Here is a 20681-nt window from a genome sequence, read left to right as displayed (position 1 = left end):
AAACTAATTTTACAAAGGTTAATTACAAGAGCAAACGCGTGGTCAAAACAACGTATAAAATGAATAAATAAATTAAATCAATTTTCATGGGTTACAAACAAAATGAATGATCGAGCCAACGACACGACAAGACATAACTCGTACTCAAACAAGACGTACTCGCTTTTTAGTCAGCTAGATTACTAAAAAGAAAAACCATACCTTACTACTCAGAGATTATTTTTCTCCATCCTTAAACTTAAGCTTAAGAGCTCTTAACTCCTCAGTAACTGGAGTGACGGAGCCTGCACCACTGAGCTGAGGACCGTTCGCATCAGCCACCATCGGTGGAGGCGTCTCCAATGCTTCCATCGGGGTAACCTCCATCGAGAGCGGACTTGACCCGTTGCGCGAATGGGACTCCACGCCAGCGATTTGCCGCTTGGCGGTCTTGCGTGTCAGTCGTTTCCGGTACGCCTTTCCTGACTTTTGACTTTTTTCTTTTCCTAAAACTTAAGGAACCTATTAAAGGACATAAATTTTCAACGATTGAGGAGATAAAACCTGCATCGCTGAATGAACTCAAGGCTATACCTCAAAATGATTAACAAAGTGTTTCGATGATTAGAAAAAGCGGTGGCACAAGTGTATTGTATCTAACGGAGATTACTTTGAAGGGGACAACATATATATTGACCAATAAATAAATATTTTTTGAGTATAAAGTATAAAACTATAAAGTCACCTTACTTTTTGAACACCCCTCGTATATTCAATATACACTGCTGCTCACTTACTTTTACCCCCCTCTGAGCAAAATTGTTCAAATTTTGAAGTTTCATACGTATATTCCTTCAAATTTAATGTACAGAGACGAACAGCAGCATATTTGAAGGCTCTTTCCAAAAGCTTTCAAATGGTATATGTGACAAGGACAATCAAATAGTTTTGTAATATTGTCAAACGATTATTTATCGATGAAAATTCCAAAATTTTAAGTACATTTTTGATCTCCTGTTAAATGTAGGGAAAAAACCGTAGGAAAATTTTGAGCATGGAATTTTCTTTCTCTTTCCAAATCCTATCTAAATCACTCATTCAAAAATTATTTACATCAAATATGTCCAGAGTTTAAGCATTTTTCTTGAATATGTGTTTGTAAATATATAAATATATTGTAACGGTTGTTGATTTATTAAGTGTATTAAATCGTCGTCCGTTAACAAGATCCATATACTACCGTCGTTCGTTATTTTCCTCTTCTGGCTAGCTCTATGCTTGTCGCGCAACCTGAAAACGGGCGCGAAAGCACGAAATAATAAAGGAAAGCAATGGTCGAAGGTTCCTAGAAAACGGTGCGAAGGAAAAGGGAACGTAGAGAATATTCGGGATTATCGAATGAATATGCCGGCTTATTTAGTATATCTCTGCTGAATTTATTTACTGCTTATATTCACATTAGCGCACTATTTACGCTGGCCGAGAGATTCGCGATACGCAGCCTAATCGTACGAACGCGTGAGAGAGAGACGGAAAGTACAACTCTGAATGACACGCAGCCGATGCTGTTTACATGCGCTCGCTTCCCGGAATTCCCGCTCACAATATCGAAAAGAAACGGACAACTTATGCGGGCGAATGCTGCTGCAGACAGCTACGCCTTGATTCCCGGATCTGGTTATGCGAAAGTCGTCGCCCAGGGTTGTCGAGGTTGGGAGACCTATGGGTCGATCCTCGTGGATGGTGGGCGACGGGTCGGATCTCCCTATTCGGGTGACGGCCTTCGATTCGGTCGTCCTCACACGCCGATTGTTGCTGAATATCTCCCTCAGTCACAGTGCTCGCACTTCGCAATTCCTCAATCTCACTCCACGGGATCGGTACGTCGCTCGATTTTTCAATAAAAAAAACAAAGGTATTTCGATCGCGTGCGATCTCCTTGCCAGTCTCACGTGTACTCCTCGAACCCGTGTGCCTTTTTCTATTTCTCTCTCTCTCGCTGCGCGGGTCTTCCGTGCATGGCGCGCTATTTTAAAAATCACTCATCTGTCTCTTAACGAGCCCGCTCGTTTAAATATATATATATATATATATATAGATAGATTGATATAGCATTTATTTATGCCATAGCCACATTTTGGCCTTATGGCAATTTGCATTATTTTGTACATATATATAGAAATAGAATTATATCAAAATTTGTACATAAGTGTAGTAATGTAGAAGTAAAATAAAATAAAAATAAAAATGAAAATAAAAATAAAAATAAAAATAAAGATAAAAATAAAAATAAAAATAGAAATACAAATAGAAATACACATACAAATAGCGCATAACAACATCGATCAGTAGGTAGTAGAACCAGACTACTATTTACAACAATAATAACAATAAGAGCCGCCAACAAGAATTACCACAATAATAGTAGACGTAACATTAGTAGCAACTCGGAGCAAAACACAAGCGATACGGAACAGACATGGCAGTTTGAGAATTCAGCATGATGGCGATGCAGCGAGCTTGCATTAACGTGGGCTATAAGTAACCCTTTCGAGAAAACTCTAAGTGGGCAGATGGGGTTGGTGGGTAATTGTCGTCATTCCAAACGGTCGAGATCAGTTTCGGTCACAATCACACGATGCTCCGATTCATCGTCTTTTCGGACAAAAATGTTGCCATCGCGCAGCCAAACATATTCGTAATTTAAAGCCTCTGCACGTGGTTTCGTCAACATGCACAACTTATGCACCGGTTGTGGAGCCAACTGGTAAAGCCCAATTTCTCTGTGGAGCAAGCCACCAACAAGAGCAGAAAGCTTAATGCGGCCGAATTTGCGCTTGGCCTCAAGGATTAATCTGCGGACCTTGATGGACTTCAGCCTAATCACGAAGGAGAACGATTCCACTCGCGAGGGCGGGTTTCTCTGCTGGTTGGTCGCCCGACCATCTGAACCCCGCTGGCTTGGAGTTTCTTGCGGCACCGCACGACGCGTGAAAGACCTTATCTCGATAATATCCACACATAAATGGCTAATACCAAGAACTCCGAAAATACGTGTAGCAAGATCATCAAGAGGCACGGCACACGACGATGGCACACCAGTCACCCTTATCTGGGTACTAGGCACAGCTCGAGCGTAGAGATCCTTCAGCTAGTCGACCTCACCACGCAGGATCACATTTTTATTCACCAGATGACAGATTCATACTGGACTCCACAATATTTCGCGCGCTATCAAAGGTAGAAGAACGGGCCGTAGCAGACAAACTAGTCGAATCGGTAGCGCTAAGCATCGCTAGATATTTTTGTCTCGCGATAGTCTGATCTATATGGAGTGCGCAACAAACTTCCGCTGATTTTGACTTAAGATAATAAGTTACGCAGCCTGGATGGAAAATACGAGTGCAGATCTCACAATATTTTAATGCACCAGCAATATTACGAGAGCAACGCGCACACAATGTTTTATTACGCTGCTTATTCATACCAGGCATTAGAAGAAACGGAAGACTCACTCAATCATATAAGGAAGGGCCAAAACAGGGCAAAAAGGAACAAAAATCAACTTTATAAAAATATCTTAAAAAATGAAAGAAAGAGCCCAAAATATAGTAAATGAGAGGTAAAAGGGGTCAAAAAGGGGCACGACTGAGGAATCGAAAGACCCTTATCCCTATGTATATAAGGATATATTGTGATGGAGAATAGCAGTATGGCCGTCATTTCTGCCGTCGGACTCTCATCTAGGTCCGCGCGCCGCACCAGGCTACGAGTGTGTGCGGAAGAAGTTCAACGGATAGAGAAGTAACGGAGGAGACGAGGGCAGGTGGACGAGGTCGATGCTGAGATTTTCTCTCTCTCTCTTCTCTCTCTTTCGCATGTTCTAGGCGTTATCGTTAAGCGAGTAACACGGCAGACCTGCCATCTACCTCACCGTCCGCGATTGTCTTTCGATTTTCCATTGTTACAGGCGCCATTTTGTTGTGTAATTCGGAGCGTCCAGCCGTGTCCCGAAGGATACCCGGCACCGGTGCGTGTGGGTAACCGACGAGGTGCGTGGGTGCACGTGCGAGGAATTTGACGTGCTGCAGCACCGAGCAACAGGGAGGCGGCGGAAACAACGACAACAGCAATTCTCGGGTGAAACAACGGATTGAGGCAGTATTGTGGAGCGAGCGAGAGGACGAGCAAGATAGGTAGCTATGACAACAAACATCAGCGAGACGGTCAGCGAGGGGCACACCAATGACGTCACACTGCGGAGTACTCTAGCCGTCGGAGAGGCTGAAGGTCGAGGTCGGTGCCGTGTTTTTCTCTTGATTCTCTCTCTCTTGCATGTTTGGGCGCCAGCTTATGGATGGCCAGCACGGCAGACCTGGCGGCTACCCGTTGATAGTTTATCGGCGGAAAGTGTTTGTCAGGCATTTATTATAATATTTAGTTCTAACAAGGGAATCGGCAGGCTGACCAGCCACTGAGTCACCTTCGCGTTCGCGTTTGTTATTGTGCCGCTCGTAGTGCACAAGTGCGAGGTCGCCGTCTTGTAACCTATTGTTGACGATTAAAGTATTAGTGTGTTAATCCGCTGTTGTGTTTATTCGCCGCTGTATCACTCCTCATCCCGATTTAGAATCTGTGCGTTTAACGTGTTTATGCTAGATGCGTTATTCAGTCGTGCGAACGTCTTTTGCTTCCTGAATCCCCGAATAAATAATTTGTGCGGGCGGTCGCGAGTAACCCAGATGGGCACGGCCGAAATTCACCGTTACAACTTTCTTTAAAATGCATTTATTGTTATTTTGATTAAAATTATTATTAATAAATTCGAATTCTCGTGATTTCGCATTGTCTCTCCTTATTCCGTGAAATTTACTAACGTGCATTTTGATTCGTTCAGCTCGGCAGATCATTTATAGTCCAGTCAGTCTGGTACGAAAAAAAAATTCAATCTACATTTTTGGTAAAAGCGATTTTTTTTAATCGATGAGGAATAACTCGTAGATCATAGGAAAAATAATACTGGATCATATGAGAGGTGGGATAACAATTAGTTATTAACAAATAAAGACGAAAATTTGGCACTTTTTAGAGTTATTTGTCAATATCTTTGCTTGTATTTATCGTAGCGGAATAAAGTTGATGGCATTCGATTCCTGAGATAATTTTACATAAGGATATGTATACTAAAAACCTAATTTTTTTTAATAGCATTATGTTGCAGTGCAGTATCATTAATAATTAATTTCGAAAAACGATAATATTAAAAAAATAAATACAAATTTTCATAAATATTAAAACAAATATTATCCGATCGCTTACAAGCTAATTGTTTATGAGCTATAACCTTTTAAAGTTTCAACTTTGAGGGTGTACCACACCTGTCAGAGTCATATTTGGACAAAATTAATTATTGTAACAGGTGAGGAATGATAATATTTATCAAAAGCTAGGAAATGAAAATTGTTTAGTTGTAAAATACAATTTTATCATGAAGAAAGCAAGCTATCAAATAAAAACAATCGGTAATCGATTGCAAATAAAAAATCCTTCAATTTAAAAAAAAATTGTTTTTGAAATGTTGCTAGAAGCCGAGAAAAAGTTAATTCAGTTTTTTAATCATTAATCCTCTGCTAACGCATTTTTCGAAAAAATTCTTTCAGACCCTTATTACTAATTACTTATATTCTAAGCTAAATTTTTCTTAAGTTTCCAGCGCACTGATTAATCTGTTTAATTGCAATATTAGTAAAATCAATGGGCCGTTCGTTCTTCCGGCGCAGCTGTAGCGCAGTAGGGGATCTGAGGAAGCGTCTTTCCCCTGATCGGCTCGTAGCTCCCGGAGCAATTATAAATATTAGTTACATAAATCATTTAAACGAGTTCTAAACATCGTAGAAGAAACATTTTTTTTCTTTTAATAGTATTTTTTCTGAAATTGACGAATTCACTAGTATATTTTAGTTAAATGTTTATTTTCTTTCATGAAACTTAATTTTTAAACATTTACCCCAAGATTTGTAGATTTGTATCAAGTAGAATGACTGCTAACTCAATTGTTTCGTCTATTTAAAATAAAACATTGATTTAATACACATACCGTTTATAATATAAGGTATTGTAACGTAAAAAACTAAATTTATTGACAAAGTAAGTACAGTGTTTTTGTTATTAAATTGAAAATGCATAGTTTTTTCAATAATTGATATATTTCTTATTGACAAAATAACATTCACATAACATATTGTTCGCGGCATCTGCGCTCCATGTGCGTAGCATGAGAGTAGAGAGCAATAATTTATAACATTTTTTTTTGGTTGCTGTACAAGTGAAGGTTCATTTGGAGACGCGGTCCTTTGTCGCTTAATGGGTTTTTTTGCGGATGGGGAAAACACAGAATATGAACATGTGCGACAGTTCCAGCGGTGCGCGCGCGATGCAAAAAAAAGGGTATTGTCGTCCAGCAATTGTCGCGCAGGTAAAGTTTGGAGGGAAATTCGGCACTATAACCCTTGAAACTCTAATTGGCCCCATGAACAGGCCCAATGCTGAAGAAAACTCTCTGATCCTTCCTCAGGAACGAGGAAGTAGTCAGTAGTTCTCGAGAACTCTATCCTTGCACCTCGTTGCTCTCTCTCAGCACCTCGTTGCTCTCTCTTTCAGTTAACTTGCTGCCTTCAATTCTTTACTTAGTTGTGATAACTTATAGTAATAGCCTTCACTGGTGACGTGTGTGCTGAATGTGAGTGCGAGTTCCTGGCCTTACATCACGTTCTGTGGTCAACAGTTGCGTGCGAGCACAGTGTCGTGCTTTTATTCTGTGGCTTGGTGAACCCACGATCGTAACAAGGGCTACCGGCACCCGTTGGCCTAGCTGAGGATATGTGTGATATCCTCTGAGGCGTCTCCGACCCTGGGCAGCTCAAACAGCAGCAACTCGGCCGTACTCTTAGGGGCAGCATAGTGCGGACCGTACCCATGACCAAGACGTCGGCACTGTGCTGCTCTAGGAGACGACCTTCCTTCTCGCACAAGGTGCAATTAGCGTCGTGTGGTAAGCGAGTAGTTTTTAAATTGAATGGTCATTCATAGGCAAAGCGAGCTTGGCGAAATTTATTAATTGTAAATAAGTAGCGTAACTCTTTGTACATTGGTCGATTGTGTTTGCTCATATTTAGATGGCTTTTCCTTACTTATGACTGGGGTTTTTATGCCAGATAAATACGAGCCTAATTATACTTGATAAAAATCTAATAAAAATAAATCCTTGTCCTTTATTTATTTAATATTCACGCCCTATATCCGTATTAAATTTCAAAGAACTTGATATACATGAGACTTATAAATTCTTTCTTATAGGTGATTTGAATTTCTGTGTTGATTATATTTAACTTGGAATTTCTACTAAAATAATTGTCCAATTTGTTCACATGTAGATCATATTGATAAGTATACATTTATTATCATACGTAACATACTGTTTTGATTCCCTTATAGTTTTCTTAAATGATAAATTTTCTAATAATGGAGAGAAGGGCAATAGTGAGAGATGAAAATTCACTTAATTTTAATTATATTCAGCAGCGTTTCGTCAGCACATTTGCTGACCTCTTCAAGCTTTATTAACAGAAAAACAAATTATTAACAATAAAGTTGCAAATGTAATTTTAAAGGCATATAATTATATGTTGTGACGGTAAACGTCAAATTAGCGCTAATTTTCTAACCTAATTGCTGCCTGCGGGGGGCAGCACTTGCCGGGAGACGAAAAATGTAACGACGGAATTCGGTACACGAGCAGACGGAAAGCGCGCGATTGAAAATGAACCAGTGAGGGACTAACCATGATTACGTTCGGAGAGTGGAAAACCAGCTACCGGTGCGAAAGACACGAAAACCGAGACTCTCAAACTAATTGCCGATATACGTGTACCAGAGCCCAGGATACTCATCATTGAGCTACGTGGCGTGTAGACCTGAGCCAGCTGAAGGCCATCGTACCTGCGACATCAAGAGTGTGCGTGTGTGAGGTTTCACCTTCGAGGGCGAAACCACGTGCGCGCGAATTCGCGATCCGCGACAAACGAACAGACAGACTTTCCTGCAGTGCAAATCGTTCCTTTTGTCTTCGTGCGTCTGCAGAATAAAGGTAAGCTGGCCAGCTTAATCTCGCGATCGCGATTGCATGCGTAATAACTAATCTTCCGTGCTCGAAGCGTGCATGTAATAGCTCTGATAACGAAGAGCGGCGAGCGATCCGACACTGTATGTTGTCGTCGTGCGAGCGCTACCGTAAACATAAACACGCGGGCCAATGCAAGTGTAATATTCTCAGAGGACAATAAAGAGTTTTCGCTCGTGATGTTAACAAGTACTTTCGACGTGTTTATTCCGTATTGATTCCATTCCTATAGATTCGTAGATTTGTTGGTTGACTGACACCCGTTCCCTCTTGCCCTCCGACTTTCTTATTTGATATAGGTGATTGCGAGCGTATTTACGCGATTGTCTTAATAAAAATAATTAAACGGTAAGCAACCCTGTTACAATGTATATGTGTGTACCTGATTTCTCTCGTAGTCAAAGTATTATAGGCTAAAACGAATAGCTCGTAGCCAGTCGCGTTACAATACAGTAATACATCAAGTATTTTAATACATATATATATATTCTTTATATATCATCCCTTCCTTATCGATCTTAATAAAGGCTTATAGATATGACTAAGATATTGTAAATCCTCTTTTCTATTTAAAGTGTTTTTATGTAAGCCGATGTGCAACATTTCGGATATTCTACGTTTCTTGTAATTCTTTTCATAATCCAATATCTTAGCTTTGTCCTAATCAAATTCGTGTGAGAGAGTTCTTCTATGTGTAGGTACTACTGTATCTAAGTCAATGTTTTTTTTGTGTTCATTTAATCTAATTTTTAAGGATCGCTTACTTTCACCTATGTAGACAGCTGAACATTGTTTGCAGTTAAAACTGTATACAATACCAGTATTGTCTAATAAATCAGATTTGTCTTTTCCTAAACGTATGAACTCTTGTAATGGTTTTTGTAATAAAGATATCGGAGTAATGTCACGTTTTTTTAACACAGAAGAATATTTTTTAAAGATGTTGCAATTATTTGGAATAGCTACTTTAGGTAATTTTTGATTTATTGATTTTTTAGAATTATTCTTCCCTTTTTTATATTTGTTAACCCGTTTGTGTATGTGTTTTTTGATAAATTCCCATAGATAATTATTCTTTTTCAGGATATTAGTAACTATTTTTAAATTGCGTGAACAAAATTTTTTGTCAGCAAGTAAAAACACCGGTCAACTAAATTTGAAACTATATTAACCTTTTGATGAATTGTATGTTCAGACTTAAAATTCAAAATTCTGTCAGTTTGTGTTATTTTTCTAAACCAGTCAAATTCTAATTTATTATTATTTCTGATTAATTTTAAGTCGAGAAATGGAATAAAATTCTTCATTTCAATTTCAAACGTAATTGTAGTCTATTATGATAAGCATTGAACGTCTCGATAACTAAATTAATTTTACGAGTATCTTTCGGAATGCACATCAAAGTATCATCAACATATCTACAGGGTGTCCCATTTTAAAGGAACCACCCCGAAATTTTCGACGGTTGGCGTTGTACAAAAAAATTGTTCAGACAACAGTTGTTTGGGACAATGGGGGCAACCTTTCTGTGAAATCCGACTTGACCTTGAGATTTATTTTCAAGGTCATTAGAAGGTAAAGTCATTTTTTGAATAGGAATCCATATTTTTGATCCCGGATTCGGAAAGAGCGGAAAATTCTACGTTTAGATAATGTAATATGTGTGGGGTGAGGTTAACCCCCCCCCTCACTTAGGGTCATGTAGTGGTCAAATTTATGATTTTCTTCATCTATGCATAGGGATGATCGGGCAAGGGTAAGATTAATTGTAATAACCCAATAACTCGATAAACCCAATAACCCCATAACCCAATAACCAAGAGATATTTTGAATAAGGACCCCCATTTTTTATCCTGGATTTGAAAAGAACGGGAAATTTTACGTTTAGATAAAGTATTATATTAGGGGAGCGGTTCACCCCCCATTCCACCGGGGCAAGGGTGAGGTTAATAAGGTATTGATTATCCAGCCAGTGAAGGCAAGGTATTGATTACGCAGCCGGGTGCTGCGGGTAATACCTTGCCGCAGCACGATATCGGCCTTGACATGCCCCGAGAGACAACAGAATATCAACAATTTCGTTTCTCGAATAATCCGGCATATTCCCTCCTTTTAAGTCGACTAAGAAAATTACACTTGAACTATCCTGAGAGGGACTGTTCCCGAATCACTATTGTCATAAACAATACTAAAAAAGTATTATTAAATAATTTAGTTGAAACTTTGTAGGCTTGTCCGGAATCACACCAGAAAAGAGAATGGAAATAACATGTTATCCCACAAAATGGAAAATGACACTTCTCATAAAGGCTTTGAATACATGAAGTCGACTTTGAAAATCAACCTGAAGTTTAAGCTTAAGGTCACTGTTGATTGACCCTACAATTTTTTTGGGATATTGGGGTTATTGAATTATTGGCGTTATCGGGTTATTGGATTATTGGGTTATTTGGGTAATAGAATTATTGGGTTATTACAATTAACCTTACCGTTGTCCGATCATCCCTGTGCATAGATGAAGAAAATCATAAATTTGACCCCTACATGACCCTAAGCGAGGGGGAGGGGGGTTAACTGCACCCCACACATAATACATTATCTAAACGTAGAATTTTCCACTCTTTCCGAATCCGGGATCAAAAATATAGGTTCCTATTCAAAAAATGACTTTGACCTTCAAATGACCTTGAAAATAAATCTCAAGGTCAAATCGGATTTCACAGAAAGGTTGCCCCCATTGTCCCAAACAACTGTTGTCTGAACAATTTTTCTGTACAACGCCAACCGTCGAAAATTTCGGGGTAGTTCCTTTAAAATGGGACACCCTGTATAGTAGAAAACAGGATTAATTTCATATTTATTCCACAACATGTTCAGACAGTGTTTCTCTAAGTCTTCCATTACAATATCAGCCAATAAAGGAGAGATGGGGGAGCCTATCCAGCTTCCAAATATTTGTTTATAATAAATTTTGTTGAACACAAAATATGTGTTATTAAATAAAAATTGTATACCTCTCCGAATCTTTTCCATTTATTATCTCTTATAATTGTAATCATATTCAATGTACATGTATATAATACAAATATATATAATAATACATACATTCATATACAAATACAGCTTAATTCTAATGAGACAAGAGAAAAGTTTCTTCTACATTAATCTGTAAATGTTAATTGTGCCTTTTTCATTTACGCGATACTGAAGTATCTTCTACGTTGCTATCGTACACGTCAATATATTTTGGGTCTGAGTCATCTAATTCAAAATTAAAAGATAGTTCCTATTTGTTCATTTTCTATTTGTTGTTCTGTGAAAAAAATTTTTGTATAGGCTACATTTAATTGATTTTCTAGAATTTCTGTGTCGTCGCTTTGTACAGTCATATCTATCAAATTAATTGTTTGTCCATTGGAACAATTTTTTCCTTCGCAAAACGTACACAACGGGATACACAGCACATCTTGTTTTCGACAACCGCAACAACCTGTGCAACCCTTTTTACATGAACAGGATTTTGTTTTACGTATACAATCTGGTAGTAAAGGTTTTATCGTTATAATGGAAATTAATCCACATTCTGTTTTCTTGCAGTTCTATTCTTTGGCACTAAATTCAACATTATCCTATAATTTAATTTGATAGTAAATTCCTAGGCAATGCTGTACGGCAGCATATTCTGAGGATGGTAAAGAATGCATTTGGAAATTCGAGTTTTTCTTTTTTGCTTACATATTTTAAATCGAATTTCTCTGCTGCAATGTTTTGTTCTGTGTGTACTGCTGTTTGTTTTGGTGTTGCTGTTTCATTCTGGCCGTTATGTTTAGCTATTACCTGTGCGTATGTTGTTCGGTCTAACTCTATTGTCATTGGGATTTGAATTTGCATTTGTGATTACATGTGTTTGTATGCTATTTTGAAATGTTTTTTCACGCAACTTGGGAAATAATTTTTGCTGTAATTGCTTACGTACCGGGCAACCTTTATAATTTGCTGTATGATTTCCTTTGCAGTTTGCACATATTACATCTTTGATTTTTTGTTTGATTGGACACTCCTTGGTTTGATGATATTCAGCACATTCAACACACACTGCACTTTTGAAACAGTAATTTTTCGTATGTCCGTACTCTTAGCAGTTGTGACACTGAGAAATTCCTCTTTTTATGATTGGTGGTTCGAATTTGATTACTGTATGAAGAAGTTTGGTTACTTTGTAAATGTCCTGTAAACTTTTATAATCATGTTCAATTTCAACTGTGAAAAGCGGTAGTGGTGCTTTTGTGATGCGATGCCTTATGTTATGAATACTTAGTACTTTATGTCCGTGATTTTTTATGACAACTTTTAATTCTTCAGTATCAACTGACGGATGCATGCTTCTTAGAATTACTTTGAAACCTTTTTCTTTCAGCGCATTTATTATCGGGGTATACTTTTCCGATGTTGTTAGTTGAATTTTAATTTTATCTTGCCATATTACTTTTAGTGTAAAATTATTTTTGGCTATTATGTTTAATAATTTTTCTAACGTTTGGATATCTTCTACGTTGTAAACAAAGATCGGAGGGGGGGATTCGTTTATCGTTTTGTTTGCTTCGTTACTTCCTGATTTTTCATTTTCACTATGATTGTTTTCTTTATCATCTTGTAGTATTTCGAATCTATTTCTTATATTACTTAGCCAGTAGTCTAATTTTACTTGTTTGATAGTTTGAATAATTTGTGTTTCATTGCCTGGACTGCTTCGATTGCTTGGACTTCTTTTATTAGAAGCAATTTTCCATTCTCCAGGTTTATTTTTATTGTTGCATGACTTACTTTAGTGGCCATTTCGACCGTCTTGTTTTGTGGTTCTGTTTAAACGTATTTCACCTTTAAGTGTCAGTTCACTTGATATGCTATTACTATAACTATGACTTTTCCGGTAGAGCGCAGTTTTAACACGTCTACTCACCTCAAGGTTCAAACGTTAACTGAAAAGCTCCTAATCTAAGAAAAACTTTAACATCAGTAAATTGATCCGAAAGCACTCCAAAACTTCTCTATTCTGCCAGTGTAAGGGTTGATTGAATGTTATAAAACAATATGTTTGTTTTAAATTTCTAGCTCTGTTTGCAGCATCAGTAATGGCAATAAATATCGTATCGTAATCAGTTGCAGGTGTGTTTATAAATGGCATAAATATGATCTTTGATTTTGACATGATTGTTCTTCTGATAATATCTCCATAAAACTATTCCACCCTCTTATTTTTTGTTGAATTTGCAAATTTCCCATACAACAACTAGTTATAGAACAATAGAACATACTGGTGTTATAATTTGAATATCCTCCATTACGTAAAAAGTTCTAAGACCATTCAACTTATTAATATTATGATCGTCATTGTCATAGACCCATCCAAAAGTATTTGTAATATATTCATTATTATTATTATTCATTATTCAAGTTAAATTAATGTTAGATCTCATAATTCGAAATTAGAAAAAATTAGAAAAACGCATTTATTGTATTTGATCTACATATCATTTGAAAATCTTGAAAGTCTTCCAAATTCACTGAGGCTTGTCTCGGTAGATTCAGTTTTTACTTAGATATAAGACTTTGAAGTTTAAAAAAATTTTTTTTTTTGTAGGCAAGAGCTTTGACCGACATTGTACATGCACATGTTTATTTTTTGAGAGAGAGAGAGAGAGAATGATGGGCATTCGAAAGAACACACTGTATGTATAAGAAGATTCCGAATTGTTTTTCTGGATATACGGCTTGTGAGTACCGATCAATGGCGAGTGAATGATATCTCCATATTAGCTTTAACGGAATCATCATACCGTTTTAGATTTGCGAGCGTGATTCCCATCGTGCTCATGAACAATGATTGTGAGTGAGCTTCCGTTTATTATCTGCATATGCGCGAGATCCTGCAATCTTGCAGCGAGCCTTTCTTACACGTTAATTTGTAAATACCGAGGTCATAGTCGTATATTCACTCTTTCTCTCATTCTATGTTGCCTTTCTCTCTCTCTCTCTCTCTCTCTCTCTCTTTCTCTCTCTTCATCTATCTATTTTTCACTGTTATACGATTACTATGTTCTATTGATTACCAAATTTGCGTTACTGATCTAATTATTTCTCTAAATGTTATTATTATTATCGTATTATTTAAAATATGTTTAAACAAACTGTATATCTTATAGCCTACGGAGTTATACCCCACGGCTAAATGAAGCTCACTTTAATTTTTCTCGCTCTCTCTCTTTGTTCTGTCGTATTTCATCTCGTTTATATAGCCCCACAAAAAAGAATTTACTATTCATGGAATCAGACTACCATATCTATATGTACTTGAAATCGCAGAATCCGAATTCAGGGTTCGTTTTTCTATATCAGGTTAAGACTAAGTCATTTCAAGCTCAAATCAAGATTATTTCATGAATATGGTCGAAGAGTTTCATGTTATTATAAGCCTATAGTAGAATGTTTAGATCCAAAATTTTTTAAACGGCTATATCTCCGTTGAAAAAGTTATAAAATTAATTTTAAATAGTGCTTTTTGTAGCCCAAGAATTTCTTTTTTAGGAACTGTGGTTAGAATTGCGCAGAAAAAATCTTTCGACATGTTACAGGTGGTCAAATAAAGCAAAAAAACCTGTTTTGACGCTTCTAGGTTAAGATATCTGGAAAACCAAGGGTGACAGAGCAATTCTGAGCCCAGATTCGGAATCAGCGCATGAAAATCTATGAAATATACTATGTCTGGTTTCAGGTTCTTAAAATTGTTGACCTGTGTTGTGAGATCTAAAAAAGTCGAACATAACACAACTTCAAATAATTCAACTAAATAAACTTTAAAATCTTTATTAAAGTCAAACGTAGCAAATTCTTTGTGAACACCGCTGCAACAACAATTTTGATGCATTTTCATGAATGCGATGTTACTGATAGTAAAGAAGGTGAATATAAAGATGAAGATGAATATACTTCAAATGACGGAAATATGAATGTTCTAGATAACATCGCGTACACACGCGCGAGGCACATATCAGTCGAATAAACTTTGCCCTTATTCATAATCTTAAATTGACTTTGAAATGACCTTGCTCTGATTTAACGGAGAAAAACAGACTCAGTTTCAGCGATCTTAATTATGTATATAAATATGATGGTTTAGTTCTGTACACAGAAGAATTTTGTTATTGTGAGGCTACGTTATTTATCCGATTATTATGACTTGAACACCGAGCGATAATCAAGTCGTACAAGCGCTCGTACTAAATTAAGCTCTCCGACGCTATTTATGGATTCAGAGAGGAATACTTTCATTAGCGGAATTACTGTGTCATGCTATCTGCAACAAGCTAAATATCTCCGACTATTGGATCGACTATACCCGTCAATTTCACTAGGAGGAAGTCGACTCATTTTACGTGAACACAAAATGTCGCTGCTTTACCAAAATGCCCATAATAATATTTTTACGCTTGTAATTAAATAGGAGGAAACTCATTGAATACATTTTACGTACGAGTGTATATTTTACTTTGGCTTACTCTTTATTTACTACGTTCATGTTTTAAATTTTAATTAATTATAATACAATTTATTCTTTTTATATTTTATTTTCAAATCATATTTTATTATAGACTATTATAATGAAGTTATCTTATACATGAAATAGTATACTTTATGAATTTGTTTTATGTTCTGAATAAGTTTTGGTTGATTCTCTTTAGGGTCATGATGATGGAACCTGTAGTACATGGTGCAAAGAGAGTTCACCACTTTCTATAACTCTTCCTTACGAAGTGACCATGAATGGTCCATACAGTGACATTTTAGCACATAGAGTAATATCTCCTGGTGAAAATACTTCCATTAGCGATGATTTAAGAAAGGTTGGTAAAATATATAAAGACTAATTTATCTTTTATTATTAATATTTTTATTCAAAATAATAGCTTTAATGGATTATTAAATTGCTTATAAACTTGTATATAATAAAACATTAGCTTTATACTATTTATATATTAAATATGTTATGGTTACGTTTTTAAAATGATTAAAAATATTGTAAGAAATTTTTATTTTGCAGGCTATCATATTTCAAGAGCAGTTAGAAAAGAAGAAGCTTGAATTATCTTTGGAGAACGGAGAAGATTTACAGAAATCAAGCTTCGTAACACAGAAAACTTCAATTAGGTTAACTATTTTCTCTTTTTCATAAAAATATATGTTGTAATATACTGAGATAGTATATTACAACATTTACTCACTTAACATATTTTTCAAAATTAAACTAATTTTTTTCTTTAACTTTTTTATTCTCATGAAAAATGTCATTAAGAAATTATATAAAAATATGTAAGCTAACCTATAGATTTGTAAAATATTAGCTCCGTAACTACGAGGGTGGTCCGATAAGTACTTAGCCTACAAAAGAAAAACGAAAATTTTGGAAAAGTAGCGTTTTATTTTTCAACATAGTCTCCATTTAGTTCGATACACTTTGCCCAGCGATGCTCCAACTTCTTTAACCCGTCTGAAAAATACGTTTCTTCGAGGTCTGAAAAATAGGCTTCCGTGGCAGCGATTACCTCCTCATTCGACTCAAATTTCTGCCCGGCGAGTGACTTTTTCAAGTTTGGAAACAAAAAGGAGTCGCACGGGGCTAAATCTAGAGAAATCGCTGGATAGGGCAGTAGTTCGTAGCCTAATTCGACCAATTTGGCCATGGCGACGGCGGAGGTGTGAGCCGGTGCGTTGTCATGGTGGAAGAGCACTTTTTTCTTCGCCAAATGGGGCCGTTTATTCTGCAATTCAACGTCGAATCGGCCCAATAATTCGGCATAGTACAGCCCTGTGACCGTTTTACCCCTCTCCAGGTAGTCGATGTAGATCACACGTTGTGAATCCCAGAAAACGGTTGCCATCACCTTTTCGGCCGATGGGGCAGTATTTGCCTTCTTCGGAGCACTTTCGCCGGGTAAAGTCCACTGTTTCGACTGTTCCTTGGTCTCTGGTGTATACCAGTGTATCCATGTTTCGTCGACTGTCACGAAACGACGCAGAAACTCCTTCGGATTGCGCTTAAACAGCGTCAGACATTGCTCTGACGTTGTCTCACGGTTGCGCTTGTTGTCCGGAGTGAGCAAACGCGGCACCCATCGCACCGACAGCTCTCTCATGCCCAAAATTTCATGCAGGACATGCCCACGCGGTCTTTCGAGATGCCTACGATCTTAGCTATCTCGCGCACCTTCAACCGTCGATTTGCCAATACGAGATCGTGAATTTTTGTCACGTTATCCTCCGTGGTAGTCGTTTTCGGAGCACTTGGACGTGGCTCTTCAAAAATCGACGTGCGACCACGTTGAAACTCGTTAAACCAATTTTTGACGGTCGCCATCGAAGGAGAAGAGTCACCGTACACAACATCCAAGCGCTTTTTGATTTCGCTGCGCGATTTTCCTTCCAAAAAAAAGAATCGAATCACCGACCGATACTGCTCTTTTCCATTTTTCAAAAATCAACGGACACACTTGCTTTTACACGCTCTCAAAAATAAACTACAACTCCGATTCGGCTGAAATCTTGACAGTAACCATCGAGAAGGTTGTATTACGTGATAGAATATTTCTTTTGCGAGAGTGGCGCCATCGGGCGGTGAGGCTAAGAATTATCGGACTACCCTCGTATATAGAAATTCCTACATACATGTCTGCCTAAAATCGTATGAAATCGAGGGGGTTCTTATTCTAGAGGTTTTAGAACAGAATTTTTCATACTTTTTACATTAGCCTGTTAGAATCTTTACAGTTTTTGAAGCAGGTTACATATATATTATACCTACGGAATGATAAATTCCATTTACTTATTTGATAAATTTTGTTAAGCAAGGCTTAAAGGGAGCAAGCTGATGATGGTCTTTAATTTATCCTTGAACTTGTTTTTTAAAGTCATATAAAGGTTAATTTTATTTTAACCCCAAGTATGGATAGAACGGAGCAATCTACGTTAAAATAAAAAGATATTATATATAGGATCTAATCAACCTTACCAAGGTCATATAAAGGTCAGTTTAATTTTTTTCAAAATCATTCTACCTGATTGTCACTGGCAGGGTACAATTTAGCGGAAAATGTTTTAATCAAAAATTGTTTCACTCTTCACTCGCAATGGGAAATATTTACATAATCTTACTCTTGTTAGTAAAGGATATTCGAAAATCAAAGTTGTTATTTTTAGGGAATAGGGACTCGTATTAATGTATCTAAATTCGGAATTTATAGAAGATTTTACGCTTAAATGAAATAATATATTTAAAGTCTGGTTGACTTATCTAGTTTGCGAATAATTGCTTTTCAATTGAAAAAAATAGATTTTTATTAATTAATTAAAAATGCAAATTAGGTCTTCATTAATTAATTTATTGTTTAAATATAAATATATCTTTCAAATAAATTATAGTTAATTACACAATCATTTATAACGTAAATATATAATTAAATACAATGAAGAAAAATATTCATATAGAAGTGAATAATTAATATTTTCGTTTTAATAAAATAATAATTATTGAAAGTTTTATAATAAGAGCATACGATTAGACGATTACGAGAGAGCGGAGTATAGATAGGTTTGGATAAATGCGCGACATGCAGGTAATATGTGCAGTGTCGCATACCGCCGAAAAATAGGTTAAGTGAAGATTGAGGATACTTTGGTCGACGGTTATAAACGGGCCAGGGGACTACTCTTATTAGTGCTGCTATTCTACGAGCTTCTTGGTACGAAACCCTGTATGTTTTATTGTTTTCTAGCATCAACTCAGATCGAGACTCCGTATAAAAGCACGGAGCTTACTACTGATGATAGGAGGGCCCTTCGTGACTATTTGGGTTCCCCGATGTTTAGTATGCTACCAACTACCGCCCGAATCACTGTTGTTACTTTACAACTTACATTGCAAATATGTTCTTTGAACGATAAGCGCACGTCCAATATGACTTCTCGTTTTTCAGTTGCTCCTGCAATCTTATCCACTTTTTCTCCACCATAAAAGTAACGTACCTTTTTTTTCTTTATGTGTGAGATGAGCACCGCCTCTGTTTTATCTGTAGCTAGAGCTAATCTGTAGTTTCTTAGCTATCTGGTAACTACCCCGGTCGATTCATTTCCAAGATATTCTGTCTCCTCAATGGTTTTTGCGGTTAACACCAGAGTAACATCGTAGACAAAGGCTATCATTTTAACTGGTATGGGAACTTGCTTTCTCAATAGATTATCGTATACGATACAACCATATACCTAAACGACGTTCCAGAATAATGGTTAGAGTTCCAACCTTTGCGGCATTTCTCCTGTGATATTATGGAAGTGTCTGTCATCGTCGGTGTGTAGTGCAGAATTCGGTCACTCAGGTAATTTGAAATTACTCATCGCAGATAAATCGGCGCCTTTAGATTTTCCAGGGTTTGCATAATATCAATCCATTTGACCGAATTGAAAGCATTTCGTATACCCAAAGCGAAGATCGTGCATATGTACCTCGATTTCTCCCTTTTCTGATGGTGTAGTAGCCAATAGAGCGGCTTTTCCTAAAACCATACTGGTTCTCCAATAAATCACCAGACTATTCAATTGCTGCTTGGAGCCTTCCATATATCACTCGCTCGAGTAACTTTCCCATGATGTCCAACATACTAAGCGGTCGGTAGAATAATGGCTCATCCGAAAGCTTGTTTGCCTTACAAAGAAACACCAGTCTGTGCACTTTCCATTGGTTCGGAAAGTGTCCTTCTCCGAGGTATGCGTTAAATGTATTTTTAAAAATGTAGACGACATTCATTGCAGCAGTTTTTATGGCAATGCCTGGTATTCCATCTAGGCCCGGTGCTTTGCAGATGGAAATTTTCTTAGCAGTCCTTTTTTACTCCTACTGGTGACCTAATTGCATGGGCTATCTTCCTCAACCCTGTGCCCTCCGCTCGTTTTCAGTGTTCCGGGAATAGATGATCGACTACTTTGTGAAGGAAGTCTGGGCATAATGGAGAGGTAGTGCCTCTGAGCTTCATCTTTTGCATAACCGACTTATATGGTCTGTCCGAGAGGTCGCGATCCATTTCTTCGCAAAAGTCACGCCAGAATTGCCTTTTTGTAGCCTTGATGACGGCCTTGAGCTTACTACGCTTCTATTTATAATCCGCAGTTAGGGCCTGGAACCATGGCTTATTCATTACTCTCTAGAGTTTTCTTCTAGCCATCAAAGACGCTTCTTAGTTTTGTAATGGTATCATTCCGCCAATATACCGGTATGCGACCACGTTTATTGATCTTTGTAACCAAAGAGGCGTTGCAAGCTGTTGTAATAGCCGTGATGAGACATTGAGCTCTTTCCTCCTCCGTTCCTTCCAACTTCACTTCCTTAAGAGAGGAAAGAAAAACGTCTTTATCGAATATTGTCGCTGCCTATTTTATCTTTCGATGCAATGCTGGGGTTGTTGTTGACCTGTTAGC

General features: G+C 37.3%; 1 protein-coding gene across 3 annotated transcripts in view; it reads left to right on the top strand.

Annotated features, from left to right (window-relative positions):
• Window positions 1-20681, top strand: part of LOC131662997 (leucine-rich repeat and calponin homology domain-containing protein) — an 858362-nt gene that overhangs the window by 434691 nt on the left and 402990 nt on the right. For all 3 annotated transcript variants that reach the window (XM_058933049.1, XM_058933050.1, XM_058933048.1), the window contains exons 6-7: window positions 15899-16060; window positions 16258-16364. In XM_058933049.1, the coding sequence (XP_058789032.1) occupies window positions 15899-16060; window positions 16258-16364 (269 nt within the window). The remainder of the gene's footprint in view (window positions 1-15898; window positions 16061-16257; window positions 16365-20681) is intronic.

Source organism: Phymastichus coffea, unplaced genomic scaffold (genome assembly GCF_024137745.1).
Source record: "Phymastichus coffea isolate CEN01 unplaced genomic scaffold, Cenicafe_Pcof_1.1 PCOF00029, whole genome shotgun sequence".
NCBI classification, from domain to species: domain Eukaryota; kingdom Metazoa; phylum Arthropoda; class Insecta; order Hymenoptera; family Eulophidae; genus Phymastichus; species Phymastichus coffea.
The sequence above is the reverse complement of the archived record's forward strand: the minus strand, read 5'-3'. Positions and strand labels throughout refer to the sequence as shown.